General features: G+C 41.3%; 1 protein-coding gene across 1 annotated transcript in view; it reads left to right on the forward strand.

Moving 5' to 3' along the window:
• NTRK2 (neurotrophic receptor tyrosine kinase 2) overlaps positions 1-24,202 on the forward strand; it is a gene marked incomplete at both ends in the record, with an annotated part of 205,460 nt that overhangs the window by 56,116 nt on the left and 125,142 nt on the right. Inside the window, 2 exons of the mRNA XM_082335628.1 lie at positions 1,499-1,599; positions 2,840-2,939. Coding sequence (XP_082191754.1) covers positions 1,499-1,599; positions 2,840-2,939 — 201 coding nt within the window. The remainder of the gene's footprint in view (positions 1-1,498; positions 1,600-2,839; positions 2,940-24,202) is intronic.

A 24,202-nucleotide genomic window follows, 5' to 3' on the forward strand; every position in this document is an offset into this window, starting at 1 on the left:
GTTGGAGAATTCAAACGGTAAAAGACCAGGAAATTAAATTTTGTTTCTCGTGAAAGCTCTGTATACTAAGGACGTATTTTGGCTTGAAAGAGTCCTGTCCTTCGGCATGCATGGTGTAGAGCCAAAATAGACTACGTGAGCTGATTAGACAAGCTGACTGTACTGACTGTAGCACCGGTGCCAGAGGTAGCTGCGTAGCTTCACACACACCAAAAAACCTGCAGCCTGCCGAGTGCTTTGCAGAAAGCAAATCTGTTCGTGCATGCATGAAGATCAAAAGCCAAGTGCAGCTTGTTGCTAGCGTTGCCAGCTGAGCTCTCGAAAATGGCCTTGGGAGCTAAAGGAGATAAACTCGACCCAGGCGCAGGCACTCCCTGCCCTTGCTCAGCAGCAGCTCTGCAGTCGGAAGAGTTCCTGCCTCTGTAGTTAGTGAGAGCTATGCCTCTGCGCTCTGCTTTTTTCAGATTCAGTTAAAATTTCATCTGCAGGCTTACGGCACTGATTTTAATCAAAATATGTAAAGAAATACGCAGTTAGTTGCAAATTTAAATTACAATGCTGAAGGTGCATTTCGTAATAGATGCGGTTACTCCCTTGTTTATTTCTTTCATCTTCACACATTACAGTCATAAAATTGAAACATTATATACATTTCCAGATGTAATCATAAAATATACATATTTTTTATTTTATTTTAATGCACGTTTCTCTAAGTTAATATGTATATTATTTAATTCTTTTTATCTCATTTGAATAGTTTTGACAGGAAATCATGGACTGTAAATATCTGTGTTTGATTTTTAAATAATTATAAATAATTAAGCTATGTTCATTCTTTTTGATGCTTCTGAATTTCACTCCTTCAGACCTGTCATTGGAATTATTTTGATAAATCAAATCTCTTCATACCATCTCAGGCACTTAATTTTTTAAAGGTTTACCTGTATGACTGTTTATGATGATAGACTGTAACCTCTGTGCACACAACAGTATTTTTTATTATTTTTAAATGAAAAAGAGCTATTTCACATTTGATAGTAATAAACTAGCTAAAGACCCATCTGCCAAGTTGTCAGCTAAACAAAAGTCCCCAAGCTAATTTCTAAGACTGTCCTATATTTGGCTGAATACAAGGCTGGAGAAGTTCAGTGTAGAGGGCAGTCTTTCATTTTTAATGGGAAGTCAGAAGCACATAAAAATAGCTTTATGGATGGAGTTCTTATTTAACCCTAGTTTTTCCAGTAGATACACATTATGGTATAGATTCCTTCTCCTTTCAAGTTTATCAGTCACACACATCTGTTCGATTATCTGCCACAGGAATCGCCCCCCACAAATGTTCCAGCTATGTTAGTGATTATGTTTTGTTCCCGAAGAGCTCCAAGTCCCGAGAGTTGTTATTGGCCTTAGCGTCTTACAGAGCAGAAATTACATAAAGACAACCCTTTCCCCTCTAAGGTTACGAAATTATAAAAGCAACATTTTTTCCTTTCCTAAGAGTATGAAACCACGCCTAATGATCTTGGAGACACCACAAATAACAGTAATCAAATCACTTCTACGGATGTTTCCAACAAAGAGAATGAAGATAGCATCACTGTAAGTATATACGTTGTTTCCTGATCTGTAACCTTGGCGAACTTTCTGGCTATACAACTCAGAAAAGTGAGGAGATTGTAATAGGACCCTGAGCTACCAGAACACCAGAGCTATTACTGTGTTGCAATCAAAACTCAAAAAAAACAGAAGGAAAAAAAAGAAAATCAATGCTCCCCACTCTTGCCCTCCCCTCATTTTTTGAAAGAGTGAATCACTTTTCGGTCCAAGTAAAATTGCTAGTTATTTTATTTCATGCTTTTCTGAACAACTAACTGTAATTTTTTAGCCTAAGACTTTGCTTCTAATTTTAGCCAAGGAGAGCAACTCTTTATTTACAAAACAAAGACATCCAAGGTAATTTGAAGATTGTTGTTTGAATACCAGTCCTGGAGTCAGCTCCTCCTTACCGAGAGGATGTGCTGCAATGAACTTTCCAATTCTAATTGTATGTTTTTAAAACATGATTTCATCTAGGTTTTTGAACAACTAATTTGCAGTAGCTTTCAGTCTAAGTAGCTGAATTGTTGGGCCTCCTCCTTTGCTGCCTTGCCTCTCATGGTCTCCTGAACTGAATTGTTGGAAACTGGTAGTGGGTGTCTAGCCTGGTTGATGTTGCTGCCTCCCTGCATCAGTTACTCTGTAAAGCAGCAGGCAGTGGAGACCATGTGCGTTCATGAACCAGAGAGCATACTGTGAGTTGAGACACTGCCAAAAAATGGGGAGGATGCCAGACCGTCTTATCTCATCTGATAACAGAATCATTGAACATCTGAGGTTGGAAGAGACCTCTAGAAATCCTCTGGTCTGATCCCCCCTGCTTAAAGTGGGGCCGGCATGGTTGCTCAGGGATGGAGATGCCACAGCCACTCTGGGCAATCTGTACCAGTGTTCAGCCACCCTCACAGTAGAAATTTTTTTCCTATGTGTTTTTCTTATGTGTTTTCTTATAACATGCCACTCTGCTGGAAGGGAAAGGGGTGATATGCACTCCCTCCCACCTGCCTTGAATGTGTGGGATGTTGAAAAAGTTGTTCTCAGAGGTGTCTGAATCTCTGTTCTCTGCAGGATAGAAGAAACCTCAACAAGTGGCTGTTTTCTGTACTCTTTGATCTGAGTGCAAATGTTTCCCAGTTGAAATGAATTTCTACCTAACTGGGTTAACCTGAATGTATGCTGAATGTCTTTGAAGGTAGTTCATGAGAACAAAACAAGCAGATCTGTTTGTGTCCTCTTTTTTTAGGTGTATGTTGTGGTGGGAATTGCAGCACTGGTGTGCACTGGTTTAGTAATAATGCTTATTATTCTGAAGTTTGGAAGACACTCCAAGTTTGGGATGAAAGGTAAGCAGGGTTGTTTTTTATACCTTCCATAATTGTTGTGGGTTGTATGAGCTGATACTATCGGCTTCTGCACTGAGGGCAGTCAAAATAACTAGATTAAGTGCCATCACATTTAGTGTTTCCTTTATTCATCAGGTAAGTAAGGGTAGAGGCAGAGTGTAGAATTTTGGATTAAACTCTTCTGCTTCTCCTTTTTTCTTAAGACAAATCTCATATCTCTCCCTTGTGTTGCAAAGCCCCCTGGGACACTTCCTGGAGTAAAATATTACTTGAGTCAGTGTAAGTAGGAAGAAGATAAGAAATGAAATTTATTCTGATAGGAGTTTAATTACAACAATTTGACAAGAATCTATGCTGTATGTAAGAGGTACTTCAGACCATCCTACAAATGTCACATTAAGGTGATAGATTCCAGGGGAAACAATGGCAAGAGCAGAAGGTGCATTTGCAGCGGATTCTGTCATACTGGTGCTTTCTGACAGATGCATTTTCTTGAGCTTCTGTTTGTATCTTGGGAAGTAGCAGCTGGAGGGAGTGGCAAGTGCTCATGTCCCTGTGGAAGGGGGAAATTTCAGCCCTTCCATTTATTCATTTATTTATTTTACAGACAGATGGAGGTACGTGTAACACAGAGGTACCTGCAACAACTCCATTACTGTATTATTTTAGTGATACCATCAGTCTATGTCTGGCGATATGGGTGAAATTGTATTAAAAAAAAAGAAAAAGAAAAAAACACTTGCTGTCTTGTTGGGAGGACTAGAAGGTGCTTTGCTGTGTGCTGAAGGAGATGAGCTTTTGTTCTTAAGATGTGTAGCTGAGGGTCTGTTGAGAGAGTGGTAAGTAATCTTTTGGTAGGCTCCTGTGACCTGCATGTCCTTCCTCTCAGCTGTGCTTATGACTTAGTACCATGTGGATGTATATTTTGGTAACCCTTACTTGCTCCTGACAAATGCTCTTTTCAGAGATATCTACTGTGTATTTTGTGTTTCTGTATTCTGTTTAGAGGGGAGTTCCTGAAACAAATGAGATTTGAGCAGAGCAGAAATATAGTCGGTGCAGATTAGCTTGCTGGGATGGTAACCTTTTCTCTCACCTCCTTCTGATGTGACATAGTCTCTGCTCTTTAGGGTAGCATTAAAAGAGGACAGTCATTGTGAAAAATCCTGAATAGCAACACGGAGCCAGCAGGACAGAGCTGCAGCGTTTTGGCCAAAGACTAGAAAAAACTTTCTGTGACAACACCAGTTCAGCATAAATTTTATTTGTGTCTGAAGCTTTCTGAATTGCATTTAGAGAGCTGAAGTAGGTGGAAGCTAAATGAGAGCAACAATGAGAAATGCCTGATGTTAGCTCTTTAAAGCTGAATGCTTGTTAGATTTTTCAAAATTTGCATTAAATATTTCAACATCACATTATTGGAGGAACTAGGAAGTTAACTCTACCCTGAGGGAGAATGCACAAAGTTGTATTTTGTGTGCTAACATGTTAAGTTACCTTCCAGGAAGGTCCTTATATGGTGATGTTTTTTTTAGTTTCTTCAGGTACAACTTTTCTCACAAAAATAATGCTCTTGCATGATCAGTAAGTTTGACCTCAGTAGTTTTTTGTTGCAGAATCGTCCATGTATATCATATTTTACTAAGGGTACACTTTTGGGGAAATGACTATATGAAATTATGAAAAGGCAGCAACCTCATAGATGGTGTTTATTTTATTCTTTAAATTGGACCAGCGATGGTTATGGAGATCAGTAAAATGGGTTCACAGTTCAGGTACACTCATTCAAAACCTAATCACAAGTATGGTATGTGTGGTAATGGTGAAATGTCACTGTGAGCTGCAAATAACTCTTGAATGTTTCATTAGAAAGGAGTGACCTTCAGTTGTCCCTGAAGTGAACCTCAAACTTCTCCAAAGTTTATAGTCACACCTGAGCTTCATAGTCTGGGTCCATCCATAGTCCAAAGTCCCAGAAATGCTCTCTCCATTTATCATCATCAGTATTATTGAATTTATATTAAAGCAATATTTAAAGACCTGAGATTAGAACACCATATCGATATGTAATACCCATTTCGATATGTAAATATTACCTGCTCTGAAAAGCCTGCAGCATAAGTATATATCGAGAATACATAAATGAGGATAAACAACCTGGGGTATTTGAGCATGAGGAAAATAAGGCAAAGGTGAAGAGAAATTTTTTGCAGGCAGTATTGATCAGTACAATACATTCAAAATGTGTGTCTTGGAAATTCTGAATAAAAAGATCAAGCCAGCTACTGTGAACTCCTTGAGTTGTTTGCCATTGAATTCAGTGGCAGCAAAATTAGTCCCAGCTTACCCTACAGGCACTGTGTTATAATTGGTGGTTTAATAAACAGCCTTAGTAGGGAAGTGGGAAGGAATAAAATATCTAGATTGCCATTGGAAATATTTATAAAACAAGATAAAAAAAATCTTCCTTTCAAATCTTCCCCAAAATATTAATGAATATTTTGCATTCATAAGAAGGAACTTCCTGACTTACATCAGGCAGAAATGCACAAAAGGCTGTGCTTCATTTTTCTGTTATCTTGTGAGAACACAACACGGTCGCCTCAGACACCCTGTCATTAAATGTCTCCTGACCCTTCTTCAGCAAGCAGTTTGGAAAAAAAACAAAATAGTCATTCAGTAACTGGAGCAGTCAAACTGGCACTCAATGGTATTTTTCGTGTAACCGTGTACTAAAAGGGAAAAAACGTTCCACTGAAAAGCTGAAAAAGAAATGTGTAAACAGGCAATCATCATTGTGTGTCTCGTAGGAACTGTCTTTATGTAAGGGGTGAAATTTTCACCCAATTTGGGTTCACAGCAGGAATCTGCAGCTTCTTGAAGGCATTGGTTTTTGCCTCATAATTTTAAAAGCCAGTTTATCCCATCTTTTGCACGGGCATCATCTGCCCACTTCTTAGACTGTGTCCTTCCTGAGTCTTCCTGTGCTTAAAGAGCTTGAGCATGGTTGGAGTGTGGGACTGACAGTGATCGCGTCCCCAGAAGGAGATGTGGAGCGGGCGGTTGTGCCTGAGCTGTGCTGCATCAGAGCTGACTGTACCTGGAAGCACTGCACATGCCGAAGAGCTGCAGAGACTGCCACAGAGCTCACATGCCCCCGTTGTCTTCTTTCCATTACTGTGCTGAGCAGAAGAGAGCCCAGTTTATGTGACGTGGAGCACCAAGTCCTCTGGGATCTTCCAGTACTTTGGCAGTACCGATCAATCTCTTATCGAGATCTGTTGAAGAGCTTGTTGTGGTTCAACCCCAGCCAGCGACTAAGCACCACACAGCCGCTTGCTCACTCCCCCCACCCCGGTGGGATGGCGGAGAGAACTGGAAGGGTGAAAGTCAGAAGACTTGTGGGTTGAGATAAGAATAGTTTAATAATTGAAGTAAAATGAAATGGAATAGTAGTAATAGTAGTAATAATAATGATAATAATATACAAAGCAAGTGATACACTATACAATTGCTCACCACCCACCGACCGATGCCCAGCCCGTCCCTGAGCAGCGATCGCTGCCCCCCAGCCAACTCCTCCCAGTTTATATACTGAGCATGCTGTCATACGGTACGGCATAGCCCTTTGGCCAGCCTGGGTCAGCTGTCCTGGCTGTGCCCCCTCCCAGCCTCTTGTGCACCTGGCAGAGCAGGGGAAGCTGAAAAGTCCTTGACTAGTGTAAGCACTACTTAGCAACAACCAAAACATCAGTGTGTTATCAACATTATTCTCATACTAAATCCAAAACACAGCACTATACCAGCTACTAGGAAGAAAAATTAACTGTATCCCGGCTGAAACCAGGACAGAGCTGTATAAAAATAACTTAGCCTATCTTTTGGCTTCTCTCTTCATTTTATGTATCTAAAGTGAGGGGACAACTTGGGATATGTTCATTTAACTCAGTCACCTTTCCAAATTGTAGTAATAGAGTGTTTTTGCAGGTAAGGAGGACAAGAAAAGCACTCATTCACTGCAAGTAACAAAACAAAAACATTTTGTTTGTGATGTTCTGGATTCTGGTTAAAGTTGGGTTGCGCCATAGGAGGCAATTGTTTTAATTCTTGCCTTGCTTCTTTTCGTTCTGTGTTTTAGAGCAGGGGAAATAGCAGGTTCTCGTTATTAACTTCAGGAACAATATTAGTACAGAACTGGTTTGTGATCTGTGCTAGAAGAGGCTTAAAATAGGGTTAGTACAAAAAAAATACTGTTGTGTTCTTTCTACTCTGTGGATAACGTCTCATGTTGTGCTAGACTTCCAGACTTTTGCAAGAGTCTGCATTGCAAAATTCATCAGAGTATCTGGTGAAACATAATTCTCTCTATTTCTTTGCTTGTGCGCATTTTAAACACCTTCTTGCACAGAGTCTGTTGATTTGTGTCAAATGCTGCTTTTGGTTGCTTGAATCTGGAGGTGAGGTTTTTACACCCTTGCAAGATGCTGCAGCATAAATGGTGAAAGCTTCAGTTAATTTCTTAAATGTATTCATTAAGATTTGTGGGTTGCTCTTACAAAACACCTTGGCTTGGTTGCTTGCTGGAGGATTTGAAAGTGCTTATGTTGGAAATTCACTGAAGGCTGCCAAGACAGCTCTTATCGTTTTGTGTGTATTTCTGACTCCATCTAACCAGCTTATGAAACTGAAAAATAACAAGGGAACGGAGTAGTGATGGCAGGGGAAGGTTTGTGAACTCCCTGAGAAGAGTTGTGGAAGAATAATTCTGATCGTGTTTTATTCTAGCTCCCGTGTTGAAAAATAAATGTAAATAAACAACTAGTTGGAGCATAACCAACCTGATACATAGTTTGCAAATGTTAGTATAGCAGCATGCCACTAAGCATGAATGGAAGTATGGAGGAAACTGGAAGATAAATCAATGGATAAAGTTTGAAGTAGCATAATTCAGTTAAAGGGATGAAAACTCATTTTTGCTGATTTGAACTGTAGTAAATTGTAGCACAAGGTGTCCCTATTCCAGCAACAAGACAATATCCTCAGTGCTCCTTGATTACTAGGAAAGCTGGAAGTGGATGGTTACGGACAAGACTATTATCACAGCTGCTTTACTGTAGAGATAAATGGACTTTCTGTAGATTTTACCAAAACCAGAAAGGAGAGAGAACCCACTCCTCCCCAAAGCAGCCCCTGCTGTCTTTTAAGAAGCTAACAAATAGAGTCTGACAGAAGCAGAGAGAAACATATGTGTACTTAATCCCTTCGGGGTGAGAGGAATGAATGTTTATATGAAGTTTCTGTCAGTGCTCTCAGCTGTGTGCAGTACTGCAAAGGTAAGGGAACAAACTGAGCCTGAAACTCCCATCGTACTTAGGCAGTGCCAGCTTTCTTCTCGTGCCTGTGGGCTTGGGTGTCATGCTTTGAAAGGTGCTTACCCTTCCTTGTCTGTTCTCCGAACTACCTACCTAAACATAAGTCCTGACTATGAATGCTTCTCCCCTTTCATGGTCTTTCAAGTCTGTGCAGTTCAGGGTACAGAAATTTGTCTTTCTCTGATCAGGTAATGAGATCGTGTGGGTTGATTTGAGAAAGAAAACAGTGTCTCTTTTAGGATGAACACCACAAAATACTACCTTTCCTTGAAGCCTTTGCTAGCTGCTTGTTAAAATTTTTAAGTGCAAGTTTAAAATTGGGACTATCAGTCAGGATGCTATCAAGCTGCTTAAAAGTGATGGACACACACATGGATTTCGCCTGCCAAAGTCAAAACAGAGTATTTTCTCCTACTTCTTGATAGCTTTTTCTCTCAAGTGATTTCAGTAACTTTTGTGCTGGGCCATGAACATTCTTGAAAACTTTTTTATTGAAAGCATTGGTTATTCCAACAGGAGCACATTCATAGTCGTGGAGTATTTTTTCTTCTCTGTGTGTCATTCACTACATTGTTTTTGCTTGTAAACCCTTGTTATGTTTTGAGCTTTGGTCCAAAAGACAGTACAGGAGAGGGCAGCTTGGAACTCATCTTCAGTTGCAGCGTAGTTCTCAGTTGTCTTACGGTATTTTAGTTTGGGTAAGAAACATTGTACAACTGCATGATAAAAGCCTCCTTACAAAGCAATATCGTCATTCTGACACAATGCATCCATGATGACTTAAAGTGTTTAACCCTCATTTACCCAAGTAATCATATTTACATGACTTTAAATACAGTGCTGTCCAGGTAAGAGTGGAGTGCTTTACCGTTCTGTCTGACCATGACCATTTATTGAGGCTTGTGCATATTCTTTTGGATGGAGTGATTGCAAAGGACTTCAAAAGAAATCCTGCTTCATTCACATTGGTGATTGAAGAGTTCAGATTTTGGAGAGTTTAGATGATTTTAAGCAAGTGGTTGAAGTACTGATACGGGAAAAGGGAGAGCTATTCTGTTTATTATTAACTCATGCATTATCACATGTCTTGCTTAAGCAATTGGGTTGCTTATAGACTAGGAGAAGAATAAAATGCAGTTAGAATAGAAGAGCTTTTACTCCTTTTAATTCTAAACCAAGTACAAAATAAAAGCTTTGCATCTTCAGCAAAGATCTGCAGTTTGACAAATACGATCTAATGTTCAAATTCGTCTGCAACAAGCTTTCAGTGAGGGCCTCCTAGACGATTTTGCCTTGTTTGCCAGATAATTAAGAAGATCGGTTTGTAGCTTGGGAACACGCTTACTGCTTGACCTTCATCAAGTCAGTGAAATCCTGAACTTTCTGAGTTTCCGTTTGTACCTATAGAGTTGATTTTGTGCCATGTTGTACCTACCTAAATGCTGATTCTGTGGGCGTCAATCCTTTAATGTCTTTAGAACACTTCATTATTTAGTCAATGAGCAGAATATAAAAGAGGGATTAATTCATGTGAATCAGTGTCGTAAGATAGCATGTAGAAAAAAATGAATGTGCTCAAATCCGCAGTATTTTTAGTGAGTAGACATGTATAGATGATGGTGATATTGCTCATCTGAACCACACACGAGAAGCTATTTTTATTGTTTGACATTGGCATTCCAGTTCCTGCAGTCATGGGTAGATCATACAAATCATCTGTCTCAGGTGCATCACTTGCATAATGGAGGCAGTAATATTTACTTATCACATGAACATTTGGAAGATAGAGTTGTTAATGCTTCTAAGTACCTTTCTCTGAAGAAGGAAATTGCTCTAAGTACTTCAAAGAATGAGAGTTCATATGAACTGATCCGTGAAAGTAATTTTGTGTAAAGGATTTTACAAAGATCTTAAAATATTTAAGCCACCATTCTCTTGTGTTCCAATAAAGAAAAGGGTTGTCTCTTAAAGCATTGTTTTGGGGCCATAGCACCCTGTCAGAACATACCGTTAGGCATTTCTAGTTTTCCATTGTTATTATTTGTATAAAATTTGGTCTCTAGGTCTCAGCTTTCTGTTTCAGTCTGCTACTGGTTTTCTTGAGTCTGATCCTAAAGTGCAAGATATGAGAGCTCTGGTTCTGTACTAGGAACAAGCCAGTGAATGACATGCCCCATATATAACAAAGGATTTCGGGAGACATCTCAAATATGAATCTGGGGAATTTTTAATGGTCATAGAATCATAGAATCATAGAATTGTTTATATTGGATAAAGACCTTTAAGATCATCAGGTCCAACGATTAACCTAGCACTGCGAAGTCCACCACTAAACCATGTCCCTAAGCACCACATCTAGACATTGTTTAAATGCCTCCAGGGATGAGGACTCAGCCACTTCCCTGGGAAGCCTGTTCCAGTGCCTGACAACCCTTTCAATGAAGAAATTTTTCCTAATATCTAACCTAAACCTCCCCTGGTTCAACTTCAGGCCATTTCCTCTTGTCCTATCACTCGTTACAAGGGAGAAGAGTCCGACCCCCACCTCGCTACAACCTCCTTTCAGGTAGTTGTAGAGAGCGATAAGGTCTCCCCTCAGCCTCCTCTTCTCCAGACTAAACAACCCCAGCTCCTTCAGCCACTCCTCATAAGACTTGTGCTCCAGACCCTTCACCAGCTTCGTTGCCCTTCTCTGGACGCACTCCAGCGCCTCAAAAGTCCTTCTTGTAGTGAGGGACCCAAAACTGAACACAGGATTTGCGGTGCAGCCTCACCAGTGCCAAGTACAGGGGGACGATCACTTTCTTAGTCCTGCTGGCCACAGTATTTCTGATACAAGCCAGGATGGTATTGGCCTTCTTGGCTACCTGGGCATACTGCTGGCTTATATTCAGACAGCTGTTGACCAACACCCCCAGGTCATTTTCTGCCAGGCAGCTCTCCAGCCGCTCTTCCCCCAGCCTGTAGCATTGCCTGGGGTTGTTGTGACCCAGGTGCAGGACCTGGCACTGAGCCTTGTTGAACCTCATGCAGTTGGCCTCGGCCCATCGATCCAGCCTGCCCAGGTCCCTCTGTAGGGCCTTCCTTCCTTCACTGCCACCCAGCTTGGTGTCATCTGCAAACTTACTGAAGGTACACTTGATGCCCTCATCCAGGTTGTGGATAAAGATATTAAACAGACTTGGCCCCAACACTGAGCCCTGGAGAACACCACTCGTGACCGGCCGCCAACTGGATTTAACTCCATTCACCACAGCACTTTGGGACCGGCCATCCAGCCAGTTTTTTACCCAGCGAAGAGTACGCCCGTTCAAGCCGTGAGCACCTAGTTTCTCCAGGAGAATGCTGTGGGAAATGGTGTCAAAGGCCTTACTAAAGTCCAGGTAGACAAGATCCACATCTTTTCCCTCATCCACTAAGCCTTTCCCTCATCCCTCATCATCATCTGATGAGATGGTGCATTTGACTATGATCTCCTTTGGTTGCAAAATTCAAACTCAGTTGTAATTATTGAGGCAGAAAAGGAGTTATTAACTTGTTGAGAGCTTTTCATGATTCAGACTACTGTATTGATGGATTAATACAGGAAAATTATCTGAGGCCTGGTGTCTGTTACTAGTAAAAATATATGGAAAACAAGTGTAAGCAAGTACCTGTTGTATTCCACTCCCCCTCCCCCAAAAAGAGGGATACAAGCAGGTGATGGGATGAAGGAGTGCACATGTATGTGGTGTGCATGAAGTGAGGTGAACTGGAAAACTAGGGAGATGCTGAGTAGAGGACAGCTTAGAGATGAAATGAAAAGAGACTGAAGAGAAGTGAGACTGATAATGGATGCAGTGGAAGTGAGGAGAGCTGAAAATCATATTTGCCAGGCCTCTACCTTGATGTGGGCTGAGGCTCACAGGAATAGCACAGCTCCTAGATCAAGGTAGTGGCAGAAGAGAAGAGTCAGTCTTAAAGGTGTAAACTGCAGAGATCCAACCCCATGTTCAGTCTACATCCACATTTGCTTCACAAGTCTTTATTTTACACAGACCAGAGTTTCTCTTTCAGTTTCTTATATGCAAACAGTGAACCCTTACCTGCTTTTATACAAACTTTTGCACATATGCAGGTCATGCTGTTTTGGGAATGCATTAGTTTGTGAGGGCAAATTGTGGTTTAGCCCATGGAGAGTTTTAGAGAGAAATGAGACTGGATGTAGGAGGAAATAATGAGGATGAGAGGAATGGGAGTGGGGAGAAGGTGGGTCGTAATAATTAAATGTTTACTTGTAATCAGAGAGAGGTCAGGCACAAAGGTAGGTTGGAAGAAATATTTAGATGCGGGGAGTGAATGGGAACAAAGAAAAGGAGGAAAGAATAGCAAAGCCAGCCTATGTGATTTATTTATTTATTTTTGAGTGGCCCCAGTTCTCCAATGCTTGGAGAACCATATGTGCTTGGTTTTGATCACCATTTGAGGAAATGTTGAGGCTAGATGATGCTGGAAAACTAGATGCTAAAAGCCAAGCAGTTCTTAAACAACATAGGTGTGAACATGAGTAGGAGATAAATAGAAGGTATGCCTGGTAGAGATGAGGTCCGCTGTGTGATCTCCAGCTAGGAAAAAGCCTGATAGGGAAGGGAGTGCCAGCAGAGGCGCTGGTAGAGGTTGCTCCTGGACGCTGGTGCAGCTTGTACCGACTCCACGGGACAGCTGAGGCTGGCAGGCACTCTGAGAGTGTCTCATCCAAACCCCTGCTCAAAGCGGGGCAAGCTAGTGAAGGTTGCTCAGGGCTGTGGCCAGCTAGGATTGAATACCTCCGAGGATGGAGACTCCACAACCTTTCTGGGCAAGGTGTGTCAGTGTTCAATCACCTGTACAGTACAATGTTTTTTCCTTATGTGTAAATTAAATTTGCTCTATTTCAATTTGTGCCTGTTGCTCCTTGTCCTGTCGCTGAACATGTTGACTCACGCAAAAAAGGGGTACATAAAGGTGGCATGTGGACAAAGACACTTTCCGAGCTGTTCTGTGTTGCCTTTAAATACTGGCTTAATTGTGAAGACAGGGAAATACTGAAAGGTTACAGTAGACCGCAGGCTATTTACAGGACAGCAGCATCTTTTTCAGGGAAATTATTTGCCTCAGGTGTGTCAGTCTCAGTTGAATAACACCACTGAGGATTACAAGTGTATGTTGCTTAGGACTTTGCTCCACTCCTTTTACAATACCTGTCAGATTTTATGTGAGTTTCCTTTCATTTGCGTTCCTCAGCTTTCAAAGACTCATGTAGGATTCGTCCTTTGATCGAGTTGCATTGGTTTCTGTCAATGGCTCTGAAGTTTGAAACTTTTTTTTTTTTTCCCCTGTTTTCCTGAGCTTGGGACAAACCCTGTGCTTGTCCTGAATAGTAGATAATACAATTACTCTGCTTCATAGAGTTCTGTTTTTAAATGCCTGGCCATGTTACCTACTTACCAATTCTGTTAGCAGATGCTGAGATCTTAGTACAGTTGGAGTGCCCTTTTTTGTTTCATTCCTGTAAAAGCATTCAGTAATGAATTTTGCACAACGGGAAGATTCACCATGGTCTCAGAGCCTGGCTGGCACAGAGGACTGTGCTGTAGCTCTCCTCACAGCTGTTGTCATCATGCTTCCTGCAGTGAAGCCATGTCTTTTAAAATAGCGTGGAGGGAATCACAAAAAATGAAGACTCGTTGAAGTATGTTCTGGGCAAATGTGTGTGTCTAAAAAAGCCCCACAAACAAAAACTGCTCAGAGACTGAATATAATTTTTCAAGTTTTCTGGTCCTTATTAGAACTTTCCCCAAATCAGACAAACTGCTTGTTCTTTCTTGCAAAAGAAAGATTTTGCAAAAGCACACAGGAGTAGCCTTTTATCAACAGCTTCATTTAATGCATCTGAAGATGCCTTTGTTTTGTTTGTACAGTCTCATGACATTATACTTCGTGGATCTGAATATTTGGAAAAAGCATCAATAATAGATATTTTTTTGCTGAGTTCATGGCATTTCTTCTTTCAGAATGAACAAGAAGTGCTGTAAAGCCATTGTTGTAGCAATGTTGTTGCTGTTTAGGAAGAAATGAGGAAGTACAAAAGTTCACAGGAGTTAAGAAAAATTAAGACAAAAGGTAGCCAAGCTGCTTGAATTTCTAGTAAAAGGAACACTTTAGGTTTTGTTTCAGTTCTGGGAAAAAGTTCAAATAAGATTGTTTTATTTGAATGAATGGGTCCTTTTTATATCTCTTTTTCACACACACGCCCCAATGCACGTTTATCATCTCCCAGGATATCTACAACCTGGTAGCAGCTTTGTATATTGGCTGTTGACACAGCCTGACCACTGCAGCCCGTGAATTCCCCAAGGTGTTTTCTTTATGGGTAGCTGAACACACCTTTTCCAAGTGACTCATAGTTGTTCTCAGTTGTTCTCTTCCTGGAGATACTGTACCTCCCCAGTGTGTCCTCACTGGTGCGATATAAGTGTGCCTTTCTGCCTCACAGTGGCCACTGTTCTAGCCTTTCACATTTATTTACTTAAAGCATTAGGACTATAGCCAGTTCTCAGCCTGGGTGATAATCCAGTGTAAGGATCAGAATAATATATTGTAAATAATGCCTTTTTTCCCCATAAATGAGTGATGAGGTGAAATGGAAATGGTCTTCTCTGTTTCCAGGTAGCTTTTTCTGCTTCCCTCAAAGCCCATTTTCTCCTAACACCTGTTCTGTATCCTATATAAAATCAGAATTGCCTTTTTAAACAAGAGTCTCTCATTCTCTCTTTTTTGTCCTCTGACTTGTTTTGCCCCATTTAACACTGTTCACTTGGCCAATACCAGAAACCAAGAACAACTGATGGCACTTCCAGTATGGAAATGAGAAAACAGAACTAACAAAATGAGATAGTCTTATTTCTTTGAGATTCAAAAACAAAAAAATTAAAGTGGGGTTGGGAATCTTTCTGTTTTGTTCTGTTTGGTTTTTTTGGAGCTTCTTTAAAAGGTGGCAGAGTGGGAGTAATGTAACAGGGTCCTTTATAATGGAATAAAATGGATAAACTATTTACTAACTATTACTTATTCTATGTCAGTTTTACTCTTAGCGTTAAAGGTTAAAGCCACTGTTTCTTCAACTGGTCGGTGTAGCTGAATGCCCTGAAGAGCAAAGTGGAGTAATGCAAACATGCAAGAAGTATTTCTAAAAAGTCCTTCATGTGTCCCTGATAGATGACAAAGTATTTGTTGTGAAGCTTCACTTCTTCCTGGCAGTTTGGCCAGCCAGTCTGACTGTGGTCCTCCTCCCTCTACCAGCCCCTTTCCTTGCCCGCCCTGAGCATTGATGGTATGGTAATGCAGAGCTGGCAGGTCTGAGAACTCAGACCTTTTCCCTCAGATCCATTTTGGATTTTAAATGCATCATCCTCAAGGAGTAACAGGAGGGAAGAAAATAGCCTACAGTCGTGGCACTTCAGCACAGCAGGGCACAATCTCTGCACTGCCACAGCTCCCCTGCAGAGAGTACAGGGAAGCATCTGCAGCTGGAGGGTTCATTTTTAAACCTTGTGAGGAGTGCCTCGGTTCATGGATTTGCCTCTACATTCAACAGGGCCAGCCCCAATAAGGAGACATGCCCTGTATAGCCTTGTGAAGTAGAAGAAATTTTAACTTTGGTTCCGGTCGGCAGACATTGTGAGTAATTCAAACTTCGAGAGGAACACTCCTTAAAAATCAGTGAACTGAGTTACAATAACCCTTTGTTTCACCTGTGAGCGCTCAGGCCCAGGAGCTGGTAGCCATGGCTGAAATGTGTGTTACCCAAGGGCTTCCAAGAAAGGTTTGTGGCCTAATCTCTCTCTGTTTGTGCCCTTTCAAACAGTTACATTTCTGCAATTTGTGGGAACAGGCAGCAGCAGAAATGCACCTCACAGAAATATTCCTTTTTCCACAATAGTGTCTGAACCAGACTTTCCTGACATCCCTTAATTTTTTTGGAGAGGTCCCTTGTAGTGTTCCCTTCCATGACCTCTAGAGCTGCACTGTTATCTGCCCTTTTCCTATGGCATGTGGGGATATGTACCGAGTCGCCCATGCTTTAGGTCTTCAGCTGGCTCTGATGCAGTTGCTCATATGTTGAATGTCTCTCTCACCTTAGCTGCTTGAGGGTAAAGTTAAAACCAGCGGTCAAATCCTGCATTTGTGACTACCACCAGGTAAATATTTCTGCCCATTGCCATCCTCTTGGAGGTTTCCTGTGAGCTCTCACAGCCCTCAGTCACTCTGAAGAGCAGCAGATAGCCTCTCCTGCTAAATTTCTCTTTTGCTGTGCTTCTGAGTGCCAGCTTGCCAGCTAGGCAGGTATTGTAACTGCTTCTCATGGTGCTTGAAGCTTGTGCGTTGCAGCTGCCCTTGCAATGGCCTCTCCCTGCACGCTCCAGGCAGACATTAATGCAGGCTGTCCTGCTGCCATCAGAAGAAGTCATGCAACCTGCCAGTGGCGTAGTAAACCCCAGGTGCCCTGTGGGTACAGGTTGAGAGCCAGGTGAATGGCACGGCGCTTGTTCCCTGCCCAGAGGCTGTGAGTTTGAGCGATACAGCTATTAAGCATGAAGGCATCAGCTCTGGCACATGAAATCTTTGAGCTGCAAAGGTGTTCTGGGTAAGTGTGACTATGCACTTGCTCTCTGCTTACATGATCCCTCAGGCAGATACTTTTGGCCCCTGTCAGAGGCAGGGCAATAGGTGTTCATTTGGTTGGACTGACATGGCTGTTCTTCTGTTCTACGCCTGCTGCACACAGGAAGGCTGGCAAGGGAGAGAAAGTTTCCTTCTCTCTGTCTCTTAAGCACTTTGTTGCTTTGGTAAAGGAGAGTATAAAATAAGTACGCGTGGCTTTATTTTAGCAAAGCAATAGTTTGGAATTTCTTATAGTTGATTTGGAGTGCAATTCACCAGTTCACCAGAGATCAGTTCACCAGAGTGCAGAGGAACCAGAGGAAACAGTCTTCTTTCACTCCTTGGCAAAGCAGCCTCTACCTGGGTCTTGCACGTGGCATATGCTACAGGCCATACGACATGCACAAGAGGGGCATGATAGCAAACCAACAGAGAAACCGCGGAGTGTTTATGCTTTCAGACTGTTGGGCCATACTGTCCTGGGGCCACAGAGAGATGGATAGTTGGAACCCCTCCTTTTCCCTTTGGTGTGTTCGTGCAGTTCCTGAGTTCAGGTCAGAGTCTGTGTGTTCCTGCAGAGACTGGAAACGTCTGTCCAGTTCCATGGTTCAGGCCCAAATGTGCCAAATTTGAGTTGTGAGGAGTTGATATTCCTGGGAGAAGGATGAGACTGTCTTATTCTGCTTTCCTGTACCTTCCTTGTACGGCAGCAATCCAGCACAGTGCTGATGTTGCCCGTGGCAGCTCTGGACTGACAGTCATACCCTCGTGGTGCCAAAGGGAGAGGAATTCCTGCTGTGTCTTTGCAGTCTTTATGCAATTGCCTGTGACCCATATGTGTACTTAGAAAAATGTTGATGCCACAATAAACATTCACTATTAATCACAATAACATCACCTAGCGTTTAAGTGCTTAGGTACTGTGGTGATGGTAACTTTCGTGAACTTTGACTTGCTCCCAGCAGTCAGGACAACATTTTTGCTAAGTACAAGCTGTGCTTCTACAAACAGGTGCTTTGGTTTCATACTGTATAAACCTGAGCACAGTTCTCACTGACCCCTACCTGTATAAAAAGGATGTTCATGTGCACTGTTGTGTACACCAGCTGGCCTTGGAAAAGTGATCTCTTTGCCACTGAGCTCCCATACTCTGTGCACACTGAATTAATTCCTGTCATTTATTACTTGCCTCTTAAGTACATGGCATAGAGCTTCTGAGAATTTCCCCGTGCCTCTTCTAGCTGTCCTAACTCCCAAGTTTACTTAAATTTTAATTAGATACTTCAGAGTTAGCTAGTTAGATACTCTGTCTTTTTCCAACTCATTCCATTGCAGCTGACTACTGATAATGTTTCTCCTCTGTTACAATCCTGAAAATGCATTCAGGACAGTGAGCAATATTATGGAAAGGCTTTAATCAAAATGTTTTCTTTCAGTTCAACAACTTGGTCACTAGTTTGTTTTGCTTCACTGTGACGGGAAAAAAAGGAAGAACCTAGGCTACAGCAGAGACTTCAGAATTCAGTGTTTATTATTGTTACCTAGTCAAAGAGCTGTCTTGTTAATGTTTAAAACTGAAGTAATGTCCTTGCTAAGTGGGGAGATTTTGGAAGGGGGAGGAGGAAGTGGGCTGTATAGAATAGATTATTGGTATCTAAAGATGTTAGTATGCTGATGGCATCCTTCATAACAAAAAAAAAGGTCAGTGAGCCTGACTCTTTTTTACACAATGGCCCCTTTATACTACCCTGCCAGTAAATGAGTGTAGGTGGGAATTGGACTCATTTAGATTGATGGGGATTAGCATTTCTTTGGGGAGAGAAGTGCAGCAGGCAGAGGTCCTGCGGTTGGCTGTGTCAGCTTCCATGTGCATCTAGGAAAGTATCTTTATAGTAACATGGGAAACTAAATCCTCCCAGAGAATAGGTGGAACTTAATCTTGGCCTTTAGCTCCTCCATTAACCTTGGCACTGTAACATACTGGGCTCTGGATGAGGGAGGCATCTTAGAGTGGTTCTTAAAAAGCTTCTTAAATAGGGGATGAAATATCAGTGTTTTGCTAGAGCACTGCTTCCAGCCAACATGGCAAGACGTAAAAAAAGGTAATAGAAAAGAGCCCCAGCTAATAAGGCCTCTCCTGAACCTCCTCTGGACAAGATATGGACGAGGACCAATTCTCCTAGGGGAGTCTTAGCCACAAAAAGTTTATGGAAGAGGGAGTTTAAGGAACCATTTCAAGGGTGCCCTTAGCTGCACCTCAGGTGTACCTGACTGCATTGGCTGGTGTATGTGGAAAGCACAAAAGGTACAACAAAAAATGTTTTGCTGATGCCAGTAAGAAGACTCCATGTGTCTAGTGGTAGGAATGAACCCAGGTTGTAGCCTGAACTGATGAATCCTTTTTACACAGACTGAGCGGTTCATGTACATTCATGTTCATGTATTCTTACACATTCCTGGTTTGGTGTGTACCCTGTCAGCTATAGGCAGATAAGAACCTTCCTAAATGTGACTCAAAATAGTTTTCTGCTTTTTTTAACAGAACTTTATGGTGTTTGAATATTTTTATTTGTCCAGTATAATCATAGTTTAGTCACTTAAAAACCAAATATGTCTTCATGGCTTCACTGCTTATGATTCACCTTTTGAAATGTGATTCTAACTCTGACACACTTCTGTTGTTTAATTTCACTAAAAAGGGTTGCTAATCATACAAAATAGCTCTACAGTTTTAAAGATGGAAAAATAAGAAAAGTGAATTTTGCATGATTTTGCATGATTCCTGCTGCCAGACTGAACAGATTCGGTGTTCCGTTTCTGCAAAATAACGTTTTGTAGTTCTTTGTGTAGATTTTCATCTGTCTTCAGCAGTAGTAGAGATGGTTGGAGATGGTATTAGCATCACCTTGATCGCTACTTTGTGAAGTAAATTATGTTTTCTTCTTTCTGAGACTGACTGTAAGGAATTCAAGGATCGTTTTGTAAAGTAGCATAGTGTGTGGCAGTTTGGATTGAACAAATAGCTCTAAACGATGAGTCATGCAAAACTCGTAGCACAGAAGATGAATGTTGTGTAAGCGTAGAAGGAAATACAGCCATGGGTCAGGTCTACACTGATCAAGGTCTTGGATGCAGACCAGGAAGATGATAGCCAGAGGGCTGATAGTTCAAGAATAAGACCGGGGGGGGAACCTCTTGCAATTCATTCAGTGAGCTCAGTGAGAAATAAAGGTAATAGTCTGAGAGACAGGTGGGATTTTTTTTTTTTTAAAAAAAGGCAAGATCAAAGCCTGCCTTCATTGTAGGAGAAGGTTGGGCTAAGTGAGAAGCGATAAAGAAGAGTGAAGAAGGGGTGAAAAAAGAGGTAAGGGGAAACGAGGAGGGGAGATTTTTGGGTCCAAGTGAGAAGGATAGAAGAGGTGAGCTTGTAGGGAGTTTCTTAAACTGTGATGGGGAAAAAGGAAAAGGTTGTAGTATAGTTAAAGAAAACATTGTCATATAGCTAGGGGAAAGCAAGCCAAAGACGGCAAAAATCACACCCTTTTCCAGTTTTGTACTGGAAGGATTGATTATATTCTGAGTAGAAAGAGAAGAGCGGGAGGGAATTAAGATCAGAGCCCGAAGTTGTGGAGAAGTTGCTGGGATTGAAGATGCAATATTTAATTATGATGAGAAAGGTGGAGCTAACTTCTGTCAGTTGGAAGAATGACAGAAACAGAGGTAGTGTGATTTCTTGTCCATGTGGGAGGGTGGGGGAGGTCCCAACCTGGCTTTGAAAGGGTAGCCCCTGATGTCATGGAGAGGAGTGGGAAAGTGAACGAAGAAGGCAATGAATTGGTAACCCTATCTGCTGAAAGCAAGAGAAAAGAGAGTGAGGGGGGAGGATTGAGAGCTGTGGAGAGTATCAGCTCTGATGAACTCTGATGAAGTGAGTGAAAGGCCAGATGATGTGTCCCAGAACCAGTGTAAGAGTTTGTTCTAGGTCAGGCCGGTACTGGGAGTGAATCCTTTACTGGTATCTTGCAAAGGTTGCCAGACCTAGTCCAGTCACCATGACTGGGGCCAGGAGCTGCTCTGAGCTCTGTAAGAGCAGAGCGAAAGTTTAAGAAGCTGGCTTTTCTCTTCTCTCTAACTGCTGCCAACCTGAAATCAAGCTCTTGCAGTTAGCGGAACAGTACGGTTGTGAGGCTGGTTTGTTAGTGTGGAATTTGATGCCAGAAGGTATGTATATTTCAAAATAATATCATGGGACTGGAGGAAGAAATCTGTGTTTCTGTTGTGAGAGATGTCCTGCTCCTTAGCTAGTAAAAGTGTCCTGCAGTCACCTGTCTTTTGCTGTGCCCCTCACTGAGTCCACATAGTCATGAATTCCTGCACACCTTTTTAAGAAAACAAAACTTCAACTTGGGATGAACCAAGGCCAGACTAGTGACACTGAAGACCAGACAGCCAGGGCCAAGAAATGTGCTTTTCGTGCTGCAGCCACCACAGTATCAAAAAGGTAGGAAGATGAGAAATCTTACTTTGCAAAGCTCTGTACAGCGGCACTCATCCTGGCCCCTAGCCAGGGCACCTCCGTTGGCAAAGGTTTACTTAATCTGACCTGTGCTGTTCACATGTGGTCACAAGATTGGTTGTGAACACATCGAAGCATACAGTAACAAATGCAAACGGCAGCCAGACATCCTCTGGATATTTCACAGAATACAGTGAATTTCAGTGTGTGCAATATGTACAATTAAAATATTGAATGCAAAAAAAAAAAAAAGAGTCCTCTCCCACCCACCACATGCAACTAATTGCGTACACAGAAGCAGCTAATAAGAACTGTGGATCAGCTCTGTTAAATCAGAAGGATGCCTAGTTCGGTCGTGGCGATGGTTCAGCCAGCAGTGAGAGCAAACCTCTTTGCCCTAGCCTTGCTGCCGCACCCTATTGCTTTTTCAGCAGCGGAAACACCACTGATGGAAACAGGAGCTACTAGTCAGTGCAGAATAAGCACTGTGATAGACTCCACTGATACTATATTTGTAGTGTGCATAGAAGAGGAGAATTTGCCCTTTGCCTGTAAATTACAGACTAATGCATAGGATTGTATGCAGCTCATTTTTAAAAAATCATTACAGGTCCTTTGTAATGTTAGGTGGCTCTAATAGTTATAGCTAAGATTGTGAACTTTTCTTACAGAGGAATGTTCCACTGCATTTTGTTCCTCCTTGATTTTGTATAAAGTCTATGGAAGAGCCATGGGACTAAACACAACTACGTAACCAAAAGTGGGAAGGTTTGTAACTCTTTGAAATGTAAAGGGAACAAGATATTTAGTAATGGTCTTTTGATTTGGAATATTCTTCTTCTGTTTTTATCAGAAAGAGTGAATTCATGGGTCTTACAGACCCTTGGATATGGCGTTCAGATACTGTCCAATCCATGGCACTGAAACACCTCATTGTTCATTACCTGTATCTCATGGAACAGACAATCGGTAGGGTGGTAGAGTGAAAATGGAAACTGAACAATGACATTATGAATGATTCTTCTCTTCTTGTATAGCACCATGTAATTCCTGATGTAAAGCTGTCCATCACCAGATTCTTGCTAAACTTACTGTGTGGTCATACTGCAGTTTTGGACTAACACTGAAGATGCACTGGTTTCTGGCTTTGTTATAGTGTAGGTTTGCACATTGTCCTTGATGTGTAGTTTGTGACTGTAATCCACAGCTCATCTCTTTCTCTCTTACTTAAATGAATGTCCTTATCATTCCCTAGCTTGCTTGTTCCTTACCTATGATCTTTTAATATTTTTTGGATGTTTTTTCGCTAGCATACAAAAATGTAAATTTCCATGGTGAGCAGAACTGTTACGTTTCAGAGTTGAGGGCAAAAGGGATAATCTCCTTTTTGAGTGTGATTTTGCAGAATAGAATTTTTAGTCACCTATACAGTTTGTATAGAATAATGGTTAGCCTTTTATTTTATGACATTAATTCAGTAATCATTAAGTAGAGAAGCAGCACTGTTACTCTAGTGTTTTTTTATATCCTATTACTATAGAAGATACCTGAGTTTAATTCCAGGAGTAGTAATTCTCGCCTTTGTCAATGTTATCATATTGTCCTTGAAAAAGAGGTTATTTCTAAGGAATATTTCTCATCTCTAGACAGTGGAAATATTGGTAATTAAATAGGCAATTAAAGGGAAACTAATCACATGAATATTTTGAAAATAGCCAACTTCCTACACATGTGAACTCACTGTCTTTGACAGCACTGAGCACTCCTTTGTGCAGATACAGCCTATAGACTTCTGCCAGTGCACTGCTGTGTGGCAGTGGGGACAGAAGTTGTTGCATTTATTCCTTCCTGTAGTGGACAGTAAACAGAAAAGTCTTGTCATATTTGCACCTTGTTGGTATACCTTTCTTTGTTGAGCAGCATTTCTCTGAGAGGAAATGTCTACAGTCAATGATCATTTGCTTGATGGTTTTCTTCAAGTTCTCTTGGTTTGATCACATTTTGAAAAAAGTCTCGGCTTAATAATTTTCCAATCTTTTAACATGGTGGATTTGTTTAGTAAAAGCATTTTGAAATCAGAAAAACAGTTCTATAATATAAATTATGACTTCTCTGTAGAAATACATCAATAGTTAGGGAATAGTTGGACTGCTAGATGAGCCAAGAGTGAAGGAGGAGGCTTTCTTTGTGGTGCAGTAAGTAGCACAGTAGCTGGACCTACCCAAAGAAAAACTATTGGAGGCAATTTGTAGGAAAGGAGACGTCAGAAGAAAAACTGAAGAATGTATTGAGGAGGGAAATCTCACTAAGAAGGAGGATGTAGTGAAATGTAAGATAAATAAGGAGAAAATTATCGTACACCTTCCTGTGTCTCATCTAATGGTTGGCTTGCTGCTCCCCATTTATGCTTCTATATTGCTTAGTGCTAATCAATACAAAACCATAGTTATTTGGATTTTTCCTGCCACACAAATTGTAACTTTTCACATAATTTTATTTCATTAAATTCTATGAAGAGCTTTTTTTTTAAAAAAAAAAAAAAAAAAAAAAATTACTCTTTTTTAGGGCCAAACTGGTATTCCTGATAGAAAGTATGCTCAAAGGCCTTTTAGTCCTAAGAAAGTTCCAAAGACTGGAAAATCATATTCTGCATCAGTGGGTACTAATGAAAGTCTACGTAGTGGCACAGGCAA

Source organism: Platalea leucorodia, assembly GCF_965183815.1.
Source record: "Platalea leucorodia genome assembly, chromosome: Z".
NCBI lineage: Eukaryota > Metazoa > Chordata > Aves > Pelecaniformes > Threskiornithidae > Platalea > Platalea leucorodia.